Source organism: Argiope bruennichi, chromosome 11 (genome assembly GCF_947563725.1).
Source record: "Argiope bruennichi chromosome 11, qqArgBrue1.1, whole genome shotgun sequence".
NCBI lineage: Eukaryota > Metazoa > Arthropoda > Arachnida > Araneae > Araneidae > Argiope > Argiope bruennichi.
The window spans coordinates 6651631-6667360 of record NC_079161.1 but is presented as its reverse complement, the minus strand read 5'-3'; the positions used below and the strand labels follow the sequence as shown (position 1 = coordinate 6667360).

General features: G+C 35.6%; 1 protein-coding gene across 3 annotated transcripts in view; it reads right to left on the bottom strand.

Moving 5' to 3' along the window:
* The window catches only part of LOC129956480 (uncharacterized), a 161070-nt gene continuing 145340 nt past the window's right edge, over positions 1–15730 (bottom strand). Inside the window, exons 9-11 of one of the 3 annotated variants that reach the window (XM_056068382.1) lie at positions 14262–14684; positions 9602–11841; positions 1–3647 (exon numbers count right to left, since the gene is read on the bottom strand). In XM_056068382.1, the coding sequence (XP_055924357.1) occupies positions 3572–3647; positions 9602–11841; positions 14262–14684 (2739 nt within the window). In that variant the 3' untranslated portion in view covers positions 1–3571. The remainder of the gene's footprint in view (positions 3648–9601; positions 11842–14261; positions 14685–15730) is intronic. The other 2 variants (XM_056068383.1, XM_056068385.1) reach the window with 2 other exon arrangements.

Genomic DNA, 15730 nt, shown 5'->3' with positions numbered 1-15730 from the left:
AAAAATACGGAAACAAAATTTGGTATTACTTATTTTTGTTTAATAATGTGTAATTTTGCATTTAAGATTTGAAATTACTTTTTAATTTACAATTATTAGGCTTTATTACTATTTTTATTACAATAACTGATAAACAAAATGATGAACAAAAAATGATCTATTCATTTTTTAAAATTTAAACTTATTTTTATTAAATACAGTTATTTCTATTTTATATCCTTTTTTAGAAGATCCATATATGATGTTTTTGGGCCAAATTATTCAACTATAAACTGAACGCATTTTTATGTATAATTTAAATGCTGATATATTTTTTACTGTTGTCAATAGTTTGTGCATTATTTATTAGCACCTATTTATTCAAAATACATGGCAAGATTCATCAAATTATTTTCATTCTAAATCTTAGTGTTCTTTGCTTCTCATTTAAAAAAGAATTTAAACAATTTCAAGTGATAGACATAATACAAATTTGGAAAATCAATTATTAAATTAAAACTCCCATGCCACTAGTACTATATTATTGTATTAATAAAATATATATTCATTATTATATCAACTTATATTCTATGGCCAATCATGTAAAAACACATTATAAATTACACAAGTCAATTTATTTGCATTAATATTTGTAGTTAGTAATGTATAAAATAGGTATTTTGCAAATGAAATATATGTCACTCATTAATGCATAGAAATTAACCTTTCATTAACAAATTTATATTGCTTTTCATACATGAACTCTCCATTCAATATTTAATATTTACATCAAAAGAAAGAATTAGCAATTAGGAACTTAAATCATCTGTCAAAGCACTGTGCCTATTTTCAGGTAACAATTTTTTCAGGGGAAGGGGGGGGGGTGAAGCACCAGCATGCAAAATGTGAATAATACACTAAAGAGTTGTATATATCAAAATTTCACAAAATATATTTAATGTATCTCAATAATTTATACCATATGCATACACAATCAGTTACATCATTTTTTTAAGGAAGAGGAATTGCATCTTTATTTTCACATTTCTATATTGATAGAATTCTTTTAGTATGATAGCAATTTCCTTTTTTTTTGTTAACTTAATCGACAGAAGATAGATTTACTTTTTAGTGAAAAGAGTGAATTGTTCATTTTAGCATCAGATAATATGGAAAAGTTTTCTGACTTATTTACAATTAGTTAAACTTGCAGTTTTAGTAACTCTCCAATTTAAATATCACTAAATTTTGTTAATGTTAAATCACAATATTTTTTTACTGTTTCAAATATCATGTTCAAATACTTACTTTTTTTTATTAGTTTCTTTAAGTAATTTTTTTAAGGGCAATAGATTGGATACAAACTCAAAAATACAAATAATAGTTGCGACTCGAAAAAATGATATCAAAGTAGTTAAGTCAACCATTCCATAACATAGGTTAGTATTTTCAATAAACATCCAAAGCTTCAAAAAATAATAATAAGATTTGACACTTTCAAGGTATTCAGTTATAACAATAATAATTAAAAAATGACTACATGATCATTATATCTTTAACACATTGACTGCCATGCTGAATTTCTTACAATGTTATTTAAATAGGTCTGCCTGTCATTGTTGCCCCATGACAATTAAGGTATTAAACTGCATGCTAAAAATCCATGCAAAGTATTTCACCAGAAATAAAACTGATACAAAGGAAATTAAGAATTACCAAAAATAAACAAACCAGAAAAATTATCCATGTTCAATCAGCAATATTTATCAGATTTTATAATTTTAATCCAATTTTTAAAAGATCTTGCTGATTTTTTTTTTCTATATCACTATAAGCAGCTAAAGTTCTTTTCACTATTTAAATTTCAAAGCAATAAACAGCATTATCTGATTGTCTTCAGACTTAAAAATGATGTTCCAAACAAACATTTCTCTATTTTTGAAAAGCATGCTTTTAACAAATCAGTATGTTCAAATACAGGTAGTTTTTGAATTTGGAATACTGTATATATACTGATATATGTTTGTACAAAAAGCAAGTAGATATTAAGGTATTTCAAATGCAAGCAGAAATATGATAGAAAATATCTTTGCAAGTAAAAGTATGACTAGAATACCCGTTTGCTAATTTCATTTTTACTAGAACATTTAAAAAAGCTTTGACTTTTATCGAATAATCATATAAAACTATTTCTGTTAACACACCCACAGACAGAGAATACAGTAGACTTATGCTATAACAATCCATTAAAGTTTGAAAGCCTAAGCCAAATTGAATCGGTATGCTTTTCCAATGTTTTAAATACAAATAATATTTTATAAAATTATTTTTTAATTCTAAATGAGTTTATCTGTTTGGTTAAGTAACTACTAATGTAAAAAACTTGTCGATTCACTGACTGACTCAATAGTAACCATTAAAATTTGGGAACGAAATCTTTAACTTAAAACTTCATGATTAAGATAATTGTGAACATAATTTATGCTTTATATTAATTTGGGTATTAATAGTTTAAGCTGTTTAAAGAAAAAAAATTAACAAAATTCAATATTTACGCCTATATATAGAGAAAAAAGAATAAAGCTATTTGTCTTTTTAAATAAAAATAATTAATACTTCCTTCATTTTAAAATTTAAATCATAGCAAAAATTTTTAAGTAAAGTAGGTATATTTTTCACGGAAAATTTTATATAGTCATTTGTGATCACTAATTAATGAGTTATTATGATTACAAATGAACATACACCATGTCCTTTCTGAAAGAACATCTTGTTGGATGTGAAAGTAGAAAGTTTTAATTATTTAATGCATTAATTTCTATCAAGTGAATGGCTGTTATAGTACCAGTCTACTGTATTTGATACTTTTACTGGATTACAAATCCACCAAAAATGCCTGTTCATTGTACAGAAAATGAGATACTGTTCCATTAGTGTAACCCCCTCATAGAAACCTGCCAAATCTTACCTGCAGCATTTCACTTCTTCGTAACAATCTAAGTAGTGCCGACATTCAAGCTTGGTAGTGGCTGGGGTCTCCTTAACAGAATAATACTAAAAATGAAATGCTTTTTTTTTTTTCACTGTTGAACACACGTACTGATCACAGAGATGAAATTCCAATGAATCGCCTTAGCAACAGTTCTTGACTCGTTTGTCCAAAAAGGGAACTAAATATTCTTTTGAAAAAAATAATAGAATAAGAAGCTTCACAAGATGCCAGCAGCATAAGCATTTGCGGGATTTTGTGTTTTGGAAGGAAAAAAAATTCTCCAAGAGATATATTTCTTATGGGAGACGAGTGCTTATATGTAGAGAATTTGAAATCGGAGAGGTTTCCTTTTACAAGTTTTTTTTCCCCCGACGAAAACAAAGCAGACCACTTTTTTTTTCTTTTTTTGGAAGTTATGTTATTTATTTATTATTAGAGTATCTCTTATAAGTCATTTGTTTCTGTCCTAAACTGCCTACGGAGTGACTAGATCTTGCAAAAAATTTCTGTCCACAAAAATCCTTTTTCTTGAAAAAGCAAATACAGTTTTTTTTTTCTTTTTTTTGCAAGTGTCCGTGCATCACAGGAGCTCATGATGACTCACTGCCCGTCATGGGCAAATCCTTCGGGGTGAGGGGGCGGTAGCGCCTTCTCCTGAAACGTGGAGCAAATCTCTCTGAAATCATGATGTTGGAATAATAAACTTTCGGAATCAGACAAAAGTTAACATTCACATATCAATGCACACATCAGAAGGGAAGGGGGGTGTTTTAAACCATCTGCAGATTATTTTTTTTTTTTTTTTTTTGAGATGGAAAAATAACTTTTAAAAAATAGAATTATTTATTGTTTTATTTATTTATTTTAAAAACAAATGTAATTAACTTTTTAAGAAATGGTTTCAAAGTTTAAAAAAAATAAATAAAGAAAGAAATTGCAGAATAAAATGGAGTTATCAGTTCAATTCAAAAACAGTTTCTCAAATTGGACCACCCATTTTTCAAAACACAGTCAAAGCAAAAGTATTTTTTGATTCTCAAATTCACTCCAGCATACAATGTGTGAACTCAAATATAAAGTTTTATCTGCTGTAGTATTTTTTCACATATGGTTCAAAACCATGTAACCTTTCTTTTTTTATGAACTGATATTTGATGACTTTTGATATATTTTAATATATAAATTCTTTGGTTTGTTTCAGTCTAATTTATTGAGAGTACTAGTACAACAATTTTCTGAGTTATGCTAATCGGAGGCAGTAGTTTGTGGTCCAATCTGAACAACTTTTATAATTATGGAAGAGAGAATAATAATAAAAATAATAATAAAACATTATATTACAGTAAATTGTAGCAACTAGTTTATCCTCTGAAAATATATTAACATACTATTCTTCTCACTTTAAAACAGCATAAAATCTATTATCATTTGCTAAAATATTTAAACAAAACACTTATATATTAACTGCCACAACACAATATTTTTTGAAAAATTTTATACCACTTGCATATAAACTGCCTACTTCACAAATCAGTGGCTTAAATTTCAAGTATTCAATGCTTAAAAATTATAATAAAGGTCCAAATAAACGACTTTTACCAATCAGATGTACCCAAATGAAGAGGAGACTTCTCAGCTAATTAAAACTGTTTCTCTATTATAAAAGTAATTTAATTTGAGCTGTGCATATTATATAAAAATAGTCAAAGAGTTCTCTTTTATTCATTTTCAATTTTGGAGGGAAGTCTATGTCTACATGAAATAAATCGTAAAACTACTTTCAGTTCTAGTATGTTCAAAATATCATTCATCCAAAATAGTCTTTTAATACTTCTCTCCAATGGACTGGTGAACTTATCCAAAATTATATATATGATCAAAAGCATTTCAAATGACAAAGCATTATCATCAAAAGACACTTCCAAATATAAATATTCTTGAATTTTTCCAGACGCACAAGAGGAATCGCCTTTGAGCTTTCAGCATGTAAAAAGTATACTTGGATTCATATTTTGGAGTAAAAAATTAATTATGGGGGCATTAGTTTAGTTATATTAACGTCTCGTATTTAAAGCAACACTAGAGCTATTTTGGGGGGAACCTCATCATTTTGAACCATGGTCAGAGAATGACACTTGAGCTGGAAGCCCCTTCTCTAAATTTCCACGCCATACAAGCGGGAGGACGTTTGGTTCGAAGGATTGAACGTGCACCAGAAAGGCTTACACGATGGTTCTTCGGTGGAATCAGGTCTCGAACTTGAAACCCTCCGGTTTCGAAGCCGAGACCTTACCACCGTTCCACCGCAGCCCTATGGGCGAATTAGAAAATGGATGAAAATAATTTGAGCTCATCACGCTTCTCAGAAAATTGATAAAAATTTACAACTTCCGTAAGAGAACAACGCTTATGTGCGTTTTCATAAAAATAGTACCCATATTTGGAGAAGCATAGGTGGGTTTTTTTTAAAAAAAATCCCAAATTGTCCTGCATATTTTTTGCTTGTAACATGCAAGATTTACAATCAAATTACACGAAACTTACAAGATTCGTGACAATGTCGTAGCAAAATATTATATTGAAATCCAAAGTAAATACTATTAATATCCGAGGAAGTATAAGTACTTTTAATAAACAAATCAACTTTAGTTTTCCTATTCATTTTCCGTTTATAATTGAATCACAAGCAAAAATGGTTTATGCTAGGTTTTGCTAGAAATCTGTTCAAAAAACAATGTGGCCGTTCCTATAAAACATTGTAACCAATATAAAAGAATATGAAACCCATCCTTGTTCGTTGAGCAGACGACTTTCAAAAGAGAGGTAGAGAAAGACCCTCTATACCGAAATTCTTGGCATGGTGTGTGATGATAAAGAGGAAAAAAGACACTCAGGTGCTTTCTTTGAAGTGGAGAGAAAAATTCCAAGAACGTCTTTTGTTACCGCTGGTTGAAATGAAGATTCGGTCTATTCTCTGTTTCAAAACTGTTAACAAATTAATGCTGTGATCACAAAAAATGATTTTTTTTTTTTTTTTTTTTTTTTTGCGTCAATTGAGTAAGTCAGTTTGGGAGGCTAGAAGTTTTTGATAATATGAAGCGAATCATAACAATAAATGGCGACCACTATATAGTGAAACATTATCCAAATCGATGTAGATACATAATTAGCAGCATGTCAGTAACTATGTATTGCTTAACCTACAATTGTTTTAATTACTATTTTGAAAATCCGGCCATCTTCAGTGTCAATGATTATATGAGGAAGGCTATCCACTAGTTTTTTTATTACAAAAATAGTATGCAATTCTGGCGGAAAAAAAAAAAAAAGTTTAGTTATGAACGTGAAGCGTTGTCGTCTAGTTCAAATTCGATGTTTTGATTCATCCCAAATGGGAGAACCAAACCATTTGCAACATCCAAACAGACGAGAATGGATCCTTTCCAATTCGATGTCTAAATTATGGGTAGCAGATGATTATCTAAAATATCCAAATAGATTGTTGTTTCTTCCACAGGAAGCAAGTCACATTAAACTGGGTTCTTATCCACAAAGCACGAGTAATGTCGGCTTTACACTCGGCCAATTATAAGACGACCAGATGGCAAGCGCATGCGTAGAAAGATTTTAAAAATGCTGTTCGGTCGATGGCAAGTACTTGTCTCGACTAGACAACAATATGCCGCTGTATTGTTTTTTTGTTTTTTTTTACTGCACATGCGTTTGTAGAATCTGGCGTTTTTTTTGCCATAAAAAAAATTGATCACTTATAGATTAATTCCGTCAGTTTTTGCTCTTTGTTCTTTATGATGCGAGGTTGTGAACCCCCCCCCCATTTTATTTGCCATTTCTTTTCTATAGCTTCACAAATTTAGGTATGCTGAGTTTTATTTTATTTTACCATGTTTTTTTGTGTAAATATCCACCATTTTAATACGATACACAGTGAAAAAGAAAAATTCAGGGACACCAAAACGGCAATTCATAGCCATGCCTGAATCTATCTTATGAAATTGTGGCGAACATAAATCAGTCCCTTTCTACGCATGCGCTGCTACTGGCCTCTTATAACTGGCGAGTGTAAATCCGGTATTATGCTGAGTTGATTTGCTGACAGATGTTGAGAAATCAGATTGGCCTGCTCAAAATTCGTTTTTGAGTCCAATATGACATGAATCGGAAAGTCGAATTCTAGCTACACCACATTAGTGATAGATATCGCCTGTTTTTTTTTCTTTTTCTTTTCTTTTACAAGAAAGATGTGCAGTTTTGATAGAACCATTCCAAAATTTAGCGAGTAGCCTTCCTCATACAGTCACTGCGGCAATACTGCACTTCAGAAATGCATTTCATTAAAGTAATTGAAGCAACTGCAGATAAAGCAAAATATGAAAGTGTCTGGATGTTTCAGAGTGCTCCAGATTTTGACGAATCTCCATGTTTTAGATCTCCCTGAGTTGGAAAAATGCATCTTTAAAAAATTGTTTGTCCGTCCATCCGTCCGTCTGTCTGTGACAAAGATAATTCAAAAACGCTTGAGATTAGACGTTTGAAATTTGGTATACGATCTTTACACCAAATTTGTTGATTTCTATCAAATTTTGAGTAAAATTTGTTCAGAGGAAATCCATCTGTCCAGCTGTTCGAATATAACGTAACACAATAATTACAAAACGAAGAGAACCAGATAAAATTCGGCACACAGATTTAACATCTATAATGTAGACAGATACCATCAAATTAGGAGTCAAATCCAAATACGGGTTGACTGTCTGTCGGTCTGTACTTTCAGAAACATATAAACGAGATCATTCAAAAGAGCAATGATTTAAATATATCACATTTGGTACGGGATTTTGTGACTACAAGTGCAGCTTAGTGCCAAAGTTTTGATTCAATCAGTTAAGGAAAACATATAGAAAACATGAGTTCGATTTTTGGATACTATTAACGCATGTCAGGGATGAATCGCCAAATAACTCGCCAAAAATGATACGATAGATTCAGCCAAATCCGCGCCTAAGTTAATATTTCGTAAAGATTGTACATCAATGGTATACAAAGCTTTTTTTGGCATAACAGTTTTTGAGAAAGAATGCGAGAAAGTTTTGAGGAAATTACTCCTACTGGTAGTTCACAGGAGTTTCAGAAGAATAAACAACACAATTCAAGTATATCCTTAATATGAATATAATTTTTTAAAATATAAATATTGTTAATTTTTATTTAAATATTGAAACATTTCCTTTACTTTTAAAATTTATTCCTTATTTAGCTGATCCCGACCTTAATTTATACGACGAATAAAATACGTTGTTTAACCATTTTTTTAAAAAATTCGCTGCTTGATGAGAGTGTCTAAAGCACTTTACGACAATGATATAATTTGTGTTTAGGGGATTTAGAGTTTCAGAGAGAAACGATTGCTAATCGGATAGGAGATTTATTAAGTTTCATAAGGTTATTTCATTACAATAATGGTCTCCCCACTCTAATAAAAGTATTATCTCAGAGAACGTCTTCCATAGCACTGACGCACAATAGTCACGAAATATTTACTTTGGCTTGAATTTAGCATTTTTACTGAATCTATCATGTAATCCTTGGTGAGTTATTTGGTGATTCGATACCTGGCATGCGGTTAATAGCATCCGAAAATCGAATTTGTATTTTAGACGCATCTTTCGCAACAGACAGAAACGAATATTTGACACAAAACTATACTGGTAGTCTCAAAATCACATACAAGATTTGATATATTTAAGTCACTGTTTCTTTATTGTGTTTATATGCCTCTAAAAGCACAGATCAACGTACGGTCAATTCCTTGTTGGATTTGGTTCAAAATTTGATAGGTGTCTAGACTATTAAATTGTTAATTCTGTGTAAAGAATTTTATCTTTTTAGTTCTCTTCGTTTTGTAATTATCGTGTTAAATTATATTCAAATAGCTGGGCTTCCTCTAAACAGATTTTACTGAAAATCTGACAGATATCTGTAAAATTTGTTGTAAAGATTGTATAAAGAAAGCAGGGGGTGGCAAAAAAAGAAGAAAGATAAAGAAAAAAAAAATCTAGCTTTTAAATCTCTTTTATTCGTGCAAATAGAAAGCGATAGTAGATTCCTTTTGCCCGGAGATATAAGAATTTTTTTTTTTTTTACTTTCCCGCTCAGTTTTCTAAAAAGATGTCATGTACATAAATTAATAAGCAATCGAAATTCGGTATCGAAAATCATTTTTTAGTTCACAACTTCAGCTCACAGTAACAAAGGCTCAAAATGCAATTATCGAAAAATTTTGAGAAAATAGTTTGTGACATGTCAATAATTCAAAGGATTTGAATTAACTTTTATATTAAGGAGCTTTAACTTTTCAACTGTGGATATCTCCAATATTAAGGAAGTAAAAATATCATCCTCTTTAATTAGGATGACTCATCTTCATTTTTGCTCTTCATATAACATATTCCCCACCACATCAAATCCGACTAAAATGATTCGTTATCGTTGTCACAAGTGGTAGGTACCCTTTGAGATGAACCCGTGAACAAGGCGTTTACGGGTTTATCCCAAAGGATACCTACCACTTGTAATGAGGAGTACCGACGAGGGAAATAGAAAGCTTCTTACCTGGGTTGCAAGCTATAGGAAGAGCCGCCCTCAGGCTTGAACCTGGGTATGAGTACCTCGCTCTTGCAGTTTCTATGCACCTCCGTTTGCAGCACTCTCTCGTTCTGGAGGGTAGGCAGGGACGAAGACACCGGGGACTTCACTTCGCCGGACGAACGGGCGCATCTCTGTTCGGACTGCTGCTGCACGTCATTCGCCACTGGTTCGTCCGACTCCGCAGACTTCAGCCGCCCCTTCGGCCTCGGAATTCGGGATTCGCTGTTGCCGGACAGCACAGCCCGCTGGCGTCTCCTCGAGTACCTTCCCCTCCAGTCGTTCATGTCTGCCCTGACGTACTTGTCTTCGGCGGCCTTCCTTGAGTTCGGAGATCTCTCCTTCCTAAACTTGGCGTCCCAACTGATGCTCCTAGTGAAAAAGTCACTACGTTTCTGCGTGAGAGGCATCTTGTTATTGGCTTCTACATAGTCAGATTCTTCCCGGGAACTAGATGCACTTCGGGAGCTCTGCACACCACCGTCATTCGCCAACTCGGAAGCTGGCGGTGGAGTCTTCTGTTTAACACCACATCGCGCCGGAAACATAGGAGTAGACGTTCTTGGCGACTTTTCACCAGAACGGTATGGCTTCGCGCCGAAATCCGTAGCATATTTCCCATTGGGGCCATCCCTTGGGTAGGATAATCGCGGATTCCCTTCAATCATGGATCGTGGACGCCTCCTGTTGTAAGGCTTGAGCATGTAGGGAGGTCGTATGCTCTCCTCCGAGCCCGTCTTGGGAACCCTCCAACTATCAGAGTCTGTTTCTGGAGTGGGTTCGCGACAGGTGTCCATCATGTGGACAGGAATTGTCGACCGGACAAAGTCCTCACTATTGTTGCCCGATCGCGAGAAGGGTGGCTCGGTTGGCGGACGCGTCTGTGTCACCGAGTCTTGTCGTCTAGGCGACTGACAATCGGACGCCGAGCCGCCCTCCTTGTCCTCCTCGATGACCGCCTCGGCGACGTGGAAGTCAACGTCCTTCAGTTTCCGGCGCATCCCAGAGGAGTACATGATGCCCGATCTGTTCGGGGGCGTCGGGGACCTCTTCCTGTACTGGAGCGCGTCGTCGTAGCGGGTCTCTGATATGTTCGGACTGGCCGAGTGATGGTCGTCCTTGGGTGGAGTGTCGAACTCTTCGTCATCTGCACCCCCGTTTCGCCTGGCATCGTCCGAATCCTCCTCGTTGGGTTGAGGTGCATCGAAATAGACAGAGGGCTCTTCGAGGTGAAGTCGCGCAATGTCGGCTAAGGGGGTGGCAGGAGACTGCCTCTCTAGGGTCGGACTCTCCACTTCATGCTTGACAACATTACCCACTTTGTCATTGGATTCCCATTCGATGGTAGTAACAATCAACTTGTTGCTGAAAACCTTCTCGTTGGGCTCGTGTCGATGTGTTGTCTGCACGAGAGGCTGATCCGAACCCGATTTTCGGAGGATACCCTTTGGTTTCACGCTCGCTGGGATGGGGGCTGACTTGATGCCTTCGTTATGGGCCTCCTCGCTCGACTTGACATGGCTCTCTTCCTTCTTTGGTAACTTTTTGGTAATCTTTTCGAAAGTTGAACCCATCGACCATCGTTTGAACTCGCCGACGACGTTCGAGCTCACTTGAATGTCCGCCGAATGCCGTCTTGAAGGCACGTTTCTCTTCTCCTGCACTCTACTGTCGTCGTTTCTTTGAAGCTCCTGCAGGTTGGTATCTGAAGCGCTATACTTCAGAGGGAGAGCCTGGACTCCTGGAGACAGGTTCGGACAACTCCATGTCCTGGCACTAATCAAAAGATCCTTAGGATAGGCGCGACCGAGAACTCCGCTCTTTCGCCACTTTTCTTCAACATCGCTAAAAGCCTTGTTGAGGCTTGCCATGTACCTCTGGAGTTCCATTTCTGCGGAGCTCATCTGGTGCATGCCGGTTTGCTTTTCCATGCGCTTCATGCGTTCGCGCTCCCTGAGGGCAAGAGTCAAGAGCTGCATCTGGGCAGCGTGATTGGATCCCGACTTGGGAGTGCCTCCAGAATTGGACCAGAAGGTGGGCCCAGCGTGCGATAATTTGGATGGGGAATCTTGAGCGATGAGGGGTCGGTGCTCGGGGGAAGTGAGGTTGTCTTTGGCTTCCACTTCATTATCGGTTTCTTCACTGTCATCGAAAGACACCTGCCATTTGGAAGCCAACGTTACCGCTGCTGCACCGCCCTTTGTTACCTGCAAAAAATTGAACATCTGGATTAGTAAAAGAAGAAATACAATAAAATTTTCACAACAATTTAAATTATTGCACTAAAAGAAATGCTTTTATTATCGAATCCCAGCTAGGTTTGAATAATAAAGAATCCCAAATTACAGTTAATGTGATTGAGATGGAATGATATGATTGAAGTACCTCTTGGTGCCATAATTTCAATAGTTTCAGTAAGAAAATTGTAATTAAATTAATTAATGAATTAATAAAACTCCTAAATTTATTTCCTTTTCATGCCTTCATCTTTAACAATGCAGAATAAAATTTGTTATCCCTGAAAAGGTATTTTTAAATGATACATTATGAAGGCATTCTAAGGGCAAAATTCGATAGATAAATGAAGTAAGAAGAAGTGATAAATACAGAACTTTATAATGAACCAAAACAGAATTACGAAATTATTTATATCGGTCATTTATTATCATTCAAGAGGCATCATTATGTAAATGATCAATAATGATGCCTCTTGAATTTCCTGAAACAACTGATTATTCAGATATTTAAACATAGGGATGTATCTTTATAAATGTCATATTCATGTTTATTATACCTTTTCGCAAATAATTATGAAAGCACGCTCAGTTATGTAAATGATCAATAATGATGCCTCTTGAATTTCCTGAAACAACTGATTATTCAGATATTTAAACATAGGGATGTATCTTTATAAATGTCATATTCATGTTTATTATACCTTTTCGCAAATAATTATGAAAGCACGCTCAGTAAATTCGTTTTTTTCCCGTCGTTGTTTTGATAATGTTTAATAACACGGTCGAAATTTATGTTCAACTGTTTGGAAAATTGCGATGGGAAAATGCAAGTGAATTATAAATTAAAGAATAACTAGAGGAGGTGATTTCCTCTATAATTTTTCGCATACCTTCTAATAAAGGTATTATGTTCTCACAAGTTCCGTACAAAATAGTGCCATATAAATGCACAGCCGAGATGTACATAAGCAACACACAGCAGCACACAAGTAGTAATCGGTAGGTAATAACAATCACAACACACAAAGTTGCCAGACAGAATTTAGCAGGAGGAGGGAATCTCAATACTACTCTCCTACGATTTCTCCAAACGCCTGCTATTCACCACTGTCTCCTCGCTTTAGCTGTATCCAACTGCCGACTCACTACTACAAGACTGGCTACTCCACAGACGACTCCATGCTGCTTCTATAATAAATTCCAGGATTCGATACACAACTTAATTCAGCAATCGCTTGAGCTCCACTCAACACCTGCACTTCGTTGGACTGATCCAACTATTCGCCATTGACTCGCTATGCGACTCTAAACGTCTCGACGACTCTATACATGACTGTCTTCGGCTTGGACTACCGGCCTTTTATAGTTCCCGAAGCAGGACAGAGAAGATTCTGAAACTATCAAGCATATTTTAGTTCCTATTTGATCCATCGCCAAAATTCCCGAGGATTCCAATATCATCCATTTTGTTACCAAGTTTGCCGCCAAGCCCTGTTGTCTCATCCGGCATCCCATTAGTATCCGATAGAGTTAATCGTAAAACGGTCTTTTCAGTGATTGAAGTAACTGTGCAGGGAAGCAACATAACAGATTCGTAACAATATATAAGTAGTACATGGCATAGAAATCGCTCTTATTCTATTCTGTCAAATGGCAACAGTCAAATGTAAACAAACAATCGTAGGAATTTCAAACTGCTTATTTGAACGCAGTTGTAATGAATACAACGCTTCTCTTAGGTAATTGATGGAGGTGCAAAATATTACAGGAAATGATCTGGAGAATATTCGCCAAATCAAAAAGTCCCTTCAGTCAGAACAAAAAAGATAAACAAATTTTAAAAAAATAGGCTATAAACTGAAAGCTTAATAGAGGGTAAAAATAGATTTAACCGCAGTCAGATGGTAATTGCCTACGAAAGCAGATATTCATATTTTCCCAAACAATTATCTTATGAAAGTTGCTTTGCATTAAAGCTCAAAAATTAACCTTTTAATGATATTAATTACATTTTCGTTAAAATTTCTCCTTTATTTAATAGTGTTTTTTAAATCACAAAATATATTACTCATAAAGGATACCAAAATACGAGGTGCGAACAGTGCACGCATTTTGCTCTGATTATCACGACTGTAGTAAAAAGTCACATTTGAAAAACGTTACAGTCAAGTAGATGACGTTACACGAGGCCTGATATGGCCATCTGTTTGATTTAATATATTTACGTCCCATTCGAAACAACGCATGAACTATTCTGGGATCACAGTCAGCACTCCTGCCTCCAAACTTCCATGCCACACTCATGTCTATGTGGAATTCTACAAGCAAAATAGAGTGGAGAACATCATCAAACTTTTTATCGCGTAAGTGAATTCTTCCAACTCACTCACCTGTTGCAGGGCAGATATATTGTCGTCCTCCGCCAGCGCCATCTGCGTAATGGAGATATCTCGGGAGTAACGGGACTTGTATCCGGAATGGTAGCGTCGGTGGCGGTGTTCGCGAGGCTCCCGAAGCAACTTCGAGTCGGTAGTGGAGAGGACAGAGAGGGGTTGTTTACCCCCATCACCGCCTCCCGGATGCCGGTAGGATACCTCTCGACTGCTGCCCCCATCTCCCTCTCGGGGTCGTGGACTTGTGCCTCTACTGCCCACGCCTGATTCTTCCTTGAACGGGTGGTCACTGATGCAGAGCTTGGCGAACTCCTTGGCGCGATCTGTGTCCGGCGTGCCTTGAAGGTTGGCGACATCTTCTAGGGGTTCGGCACCATTCACGTGCTCCTTGCCTTCGTCCTCGTCCTCGATCTCCATTTTCTATAAAAGAAACACTATAATTCGTCGGAAAACTTCAATATTTTTGAAATAACAATTTCGCAACAATAAATTGAAAGTTAAGATGCTATGGCGCCAGTCCTGGCTTTCTTATACTACCCTCTGGCGAGGGAGGGTCCAGAACAGTGCAAGCGCACACCTGAAGTTCCTTATTGATTTTTCAAATTATATTTTAATTATTTTTCTAATTATATTTTAATTTGAATCCGAATATTATTCAGCGATTTCTACACACTCTTTATATCGACACATCTAAGGTAAAGTTAAGTGTTTTTTTTTTAAATTATTTATACAAGATGGTGTAGCTTTACTTTAATCATCTTCATAAATCTAAATAATGAAATCCGATGAATAAAATGAAATCCTTTAAAGTATCGTCTTCATTAAAAACTCAAGCAATAAAAAATGTGGGATTGTGTGCATTAAACCCCCACAAAAAATGGGGGAGGGGGGGTTTCCTGGTCAGCTTTACATCAAAGTATTCTAATGGAAAGTAAGCGTACTGTTGTATTTATCAATAGTTGTATGTTGTTTTTTGGTACGTTTGCTCTTGATAAGCCTCTAACAAAGTGTCGTACATGATTGGGTGGAGTTTTCCAAAGCTTATTTATTTCCATTTTTTAAAAAAAATTGAGGCGATTAAGTGGGAATTTCGTTCCTATGCATGGTTTCAGGAGAAGCAGTACCCTAGTACCACACAAATATTGTAACATTTTGTATGACATGGATCTATATTCGCAATCTTTTAGAATATTACTTCATATATAATATCGCACAATACTGCAGGCTGTGCTACCTGGGTGCTCATTAGCTGGCTCCTTATCATGCAGTCCGACGTGGATTGGGATCCATTGAAAGTGGACGGAGTGTCGCAAGGAGAGCCAAAACTTAAGACCTAAAATATGCAAGTGTCACATGACCATGATGCACCTCTCACATTTCCCATGCATGATGCACTCCATTTGGGGTTTCACAATCTAAGCTGCGTTTCATTACCCGCTTCATTTCGAATAAAGTTTGTTTATGAT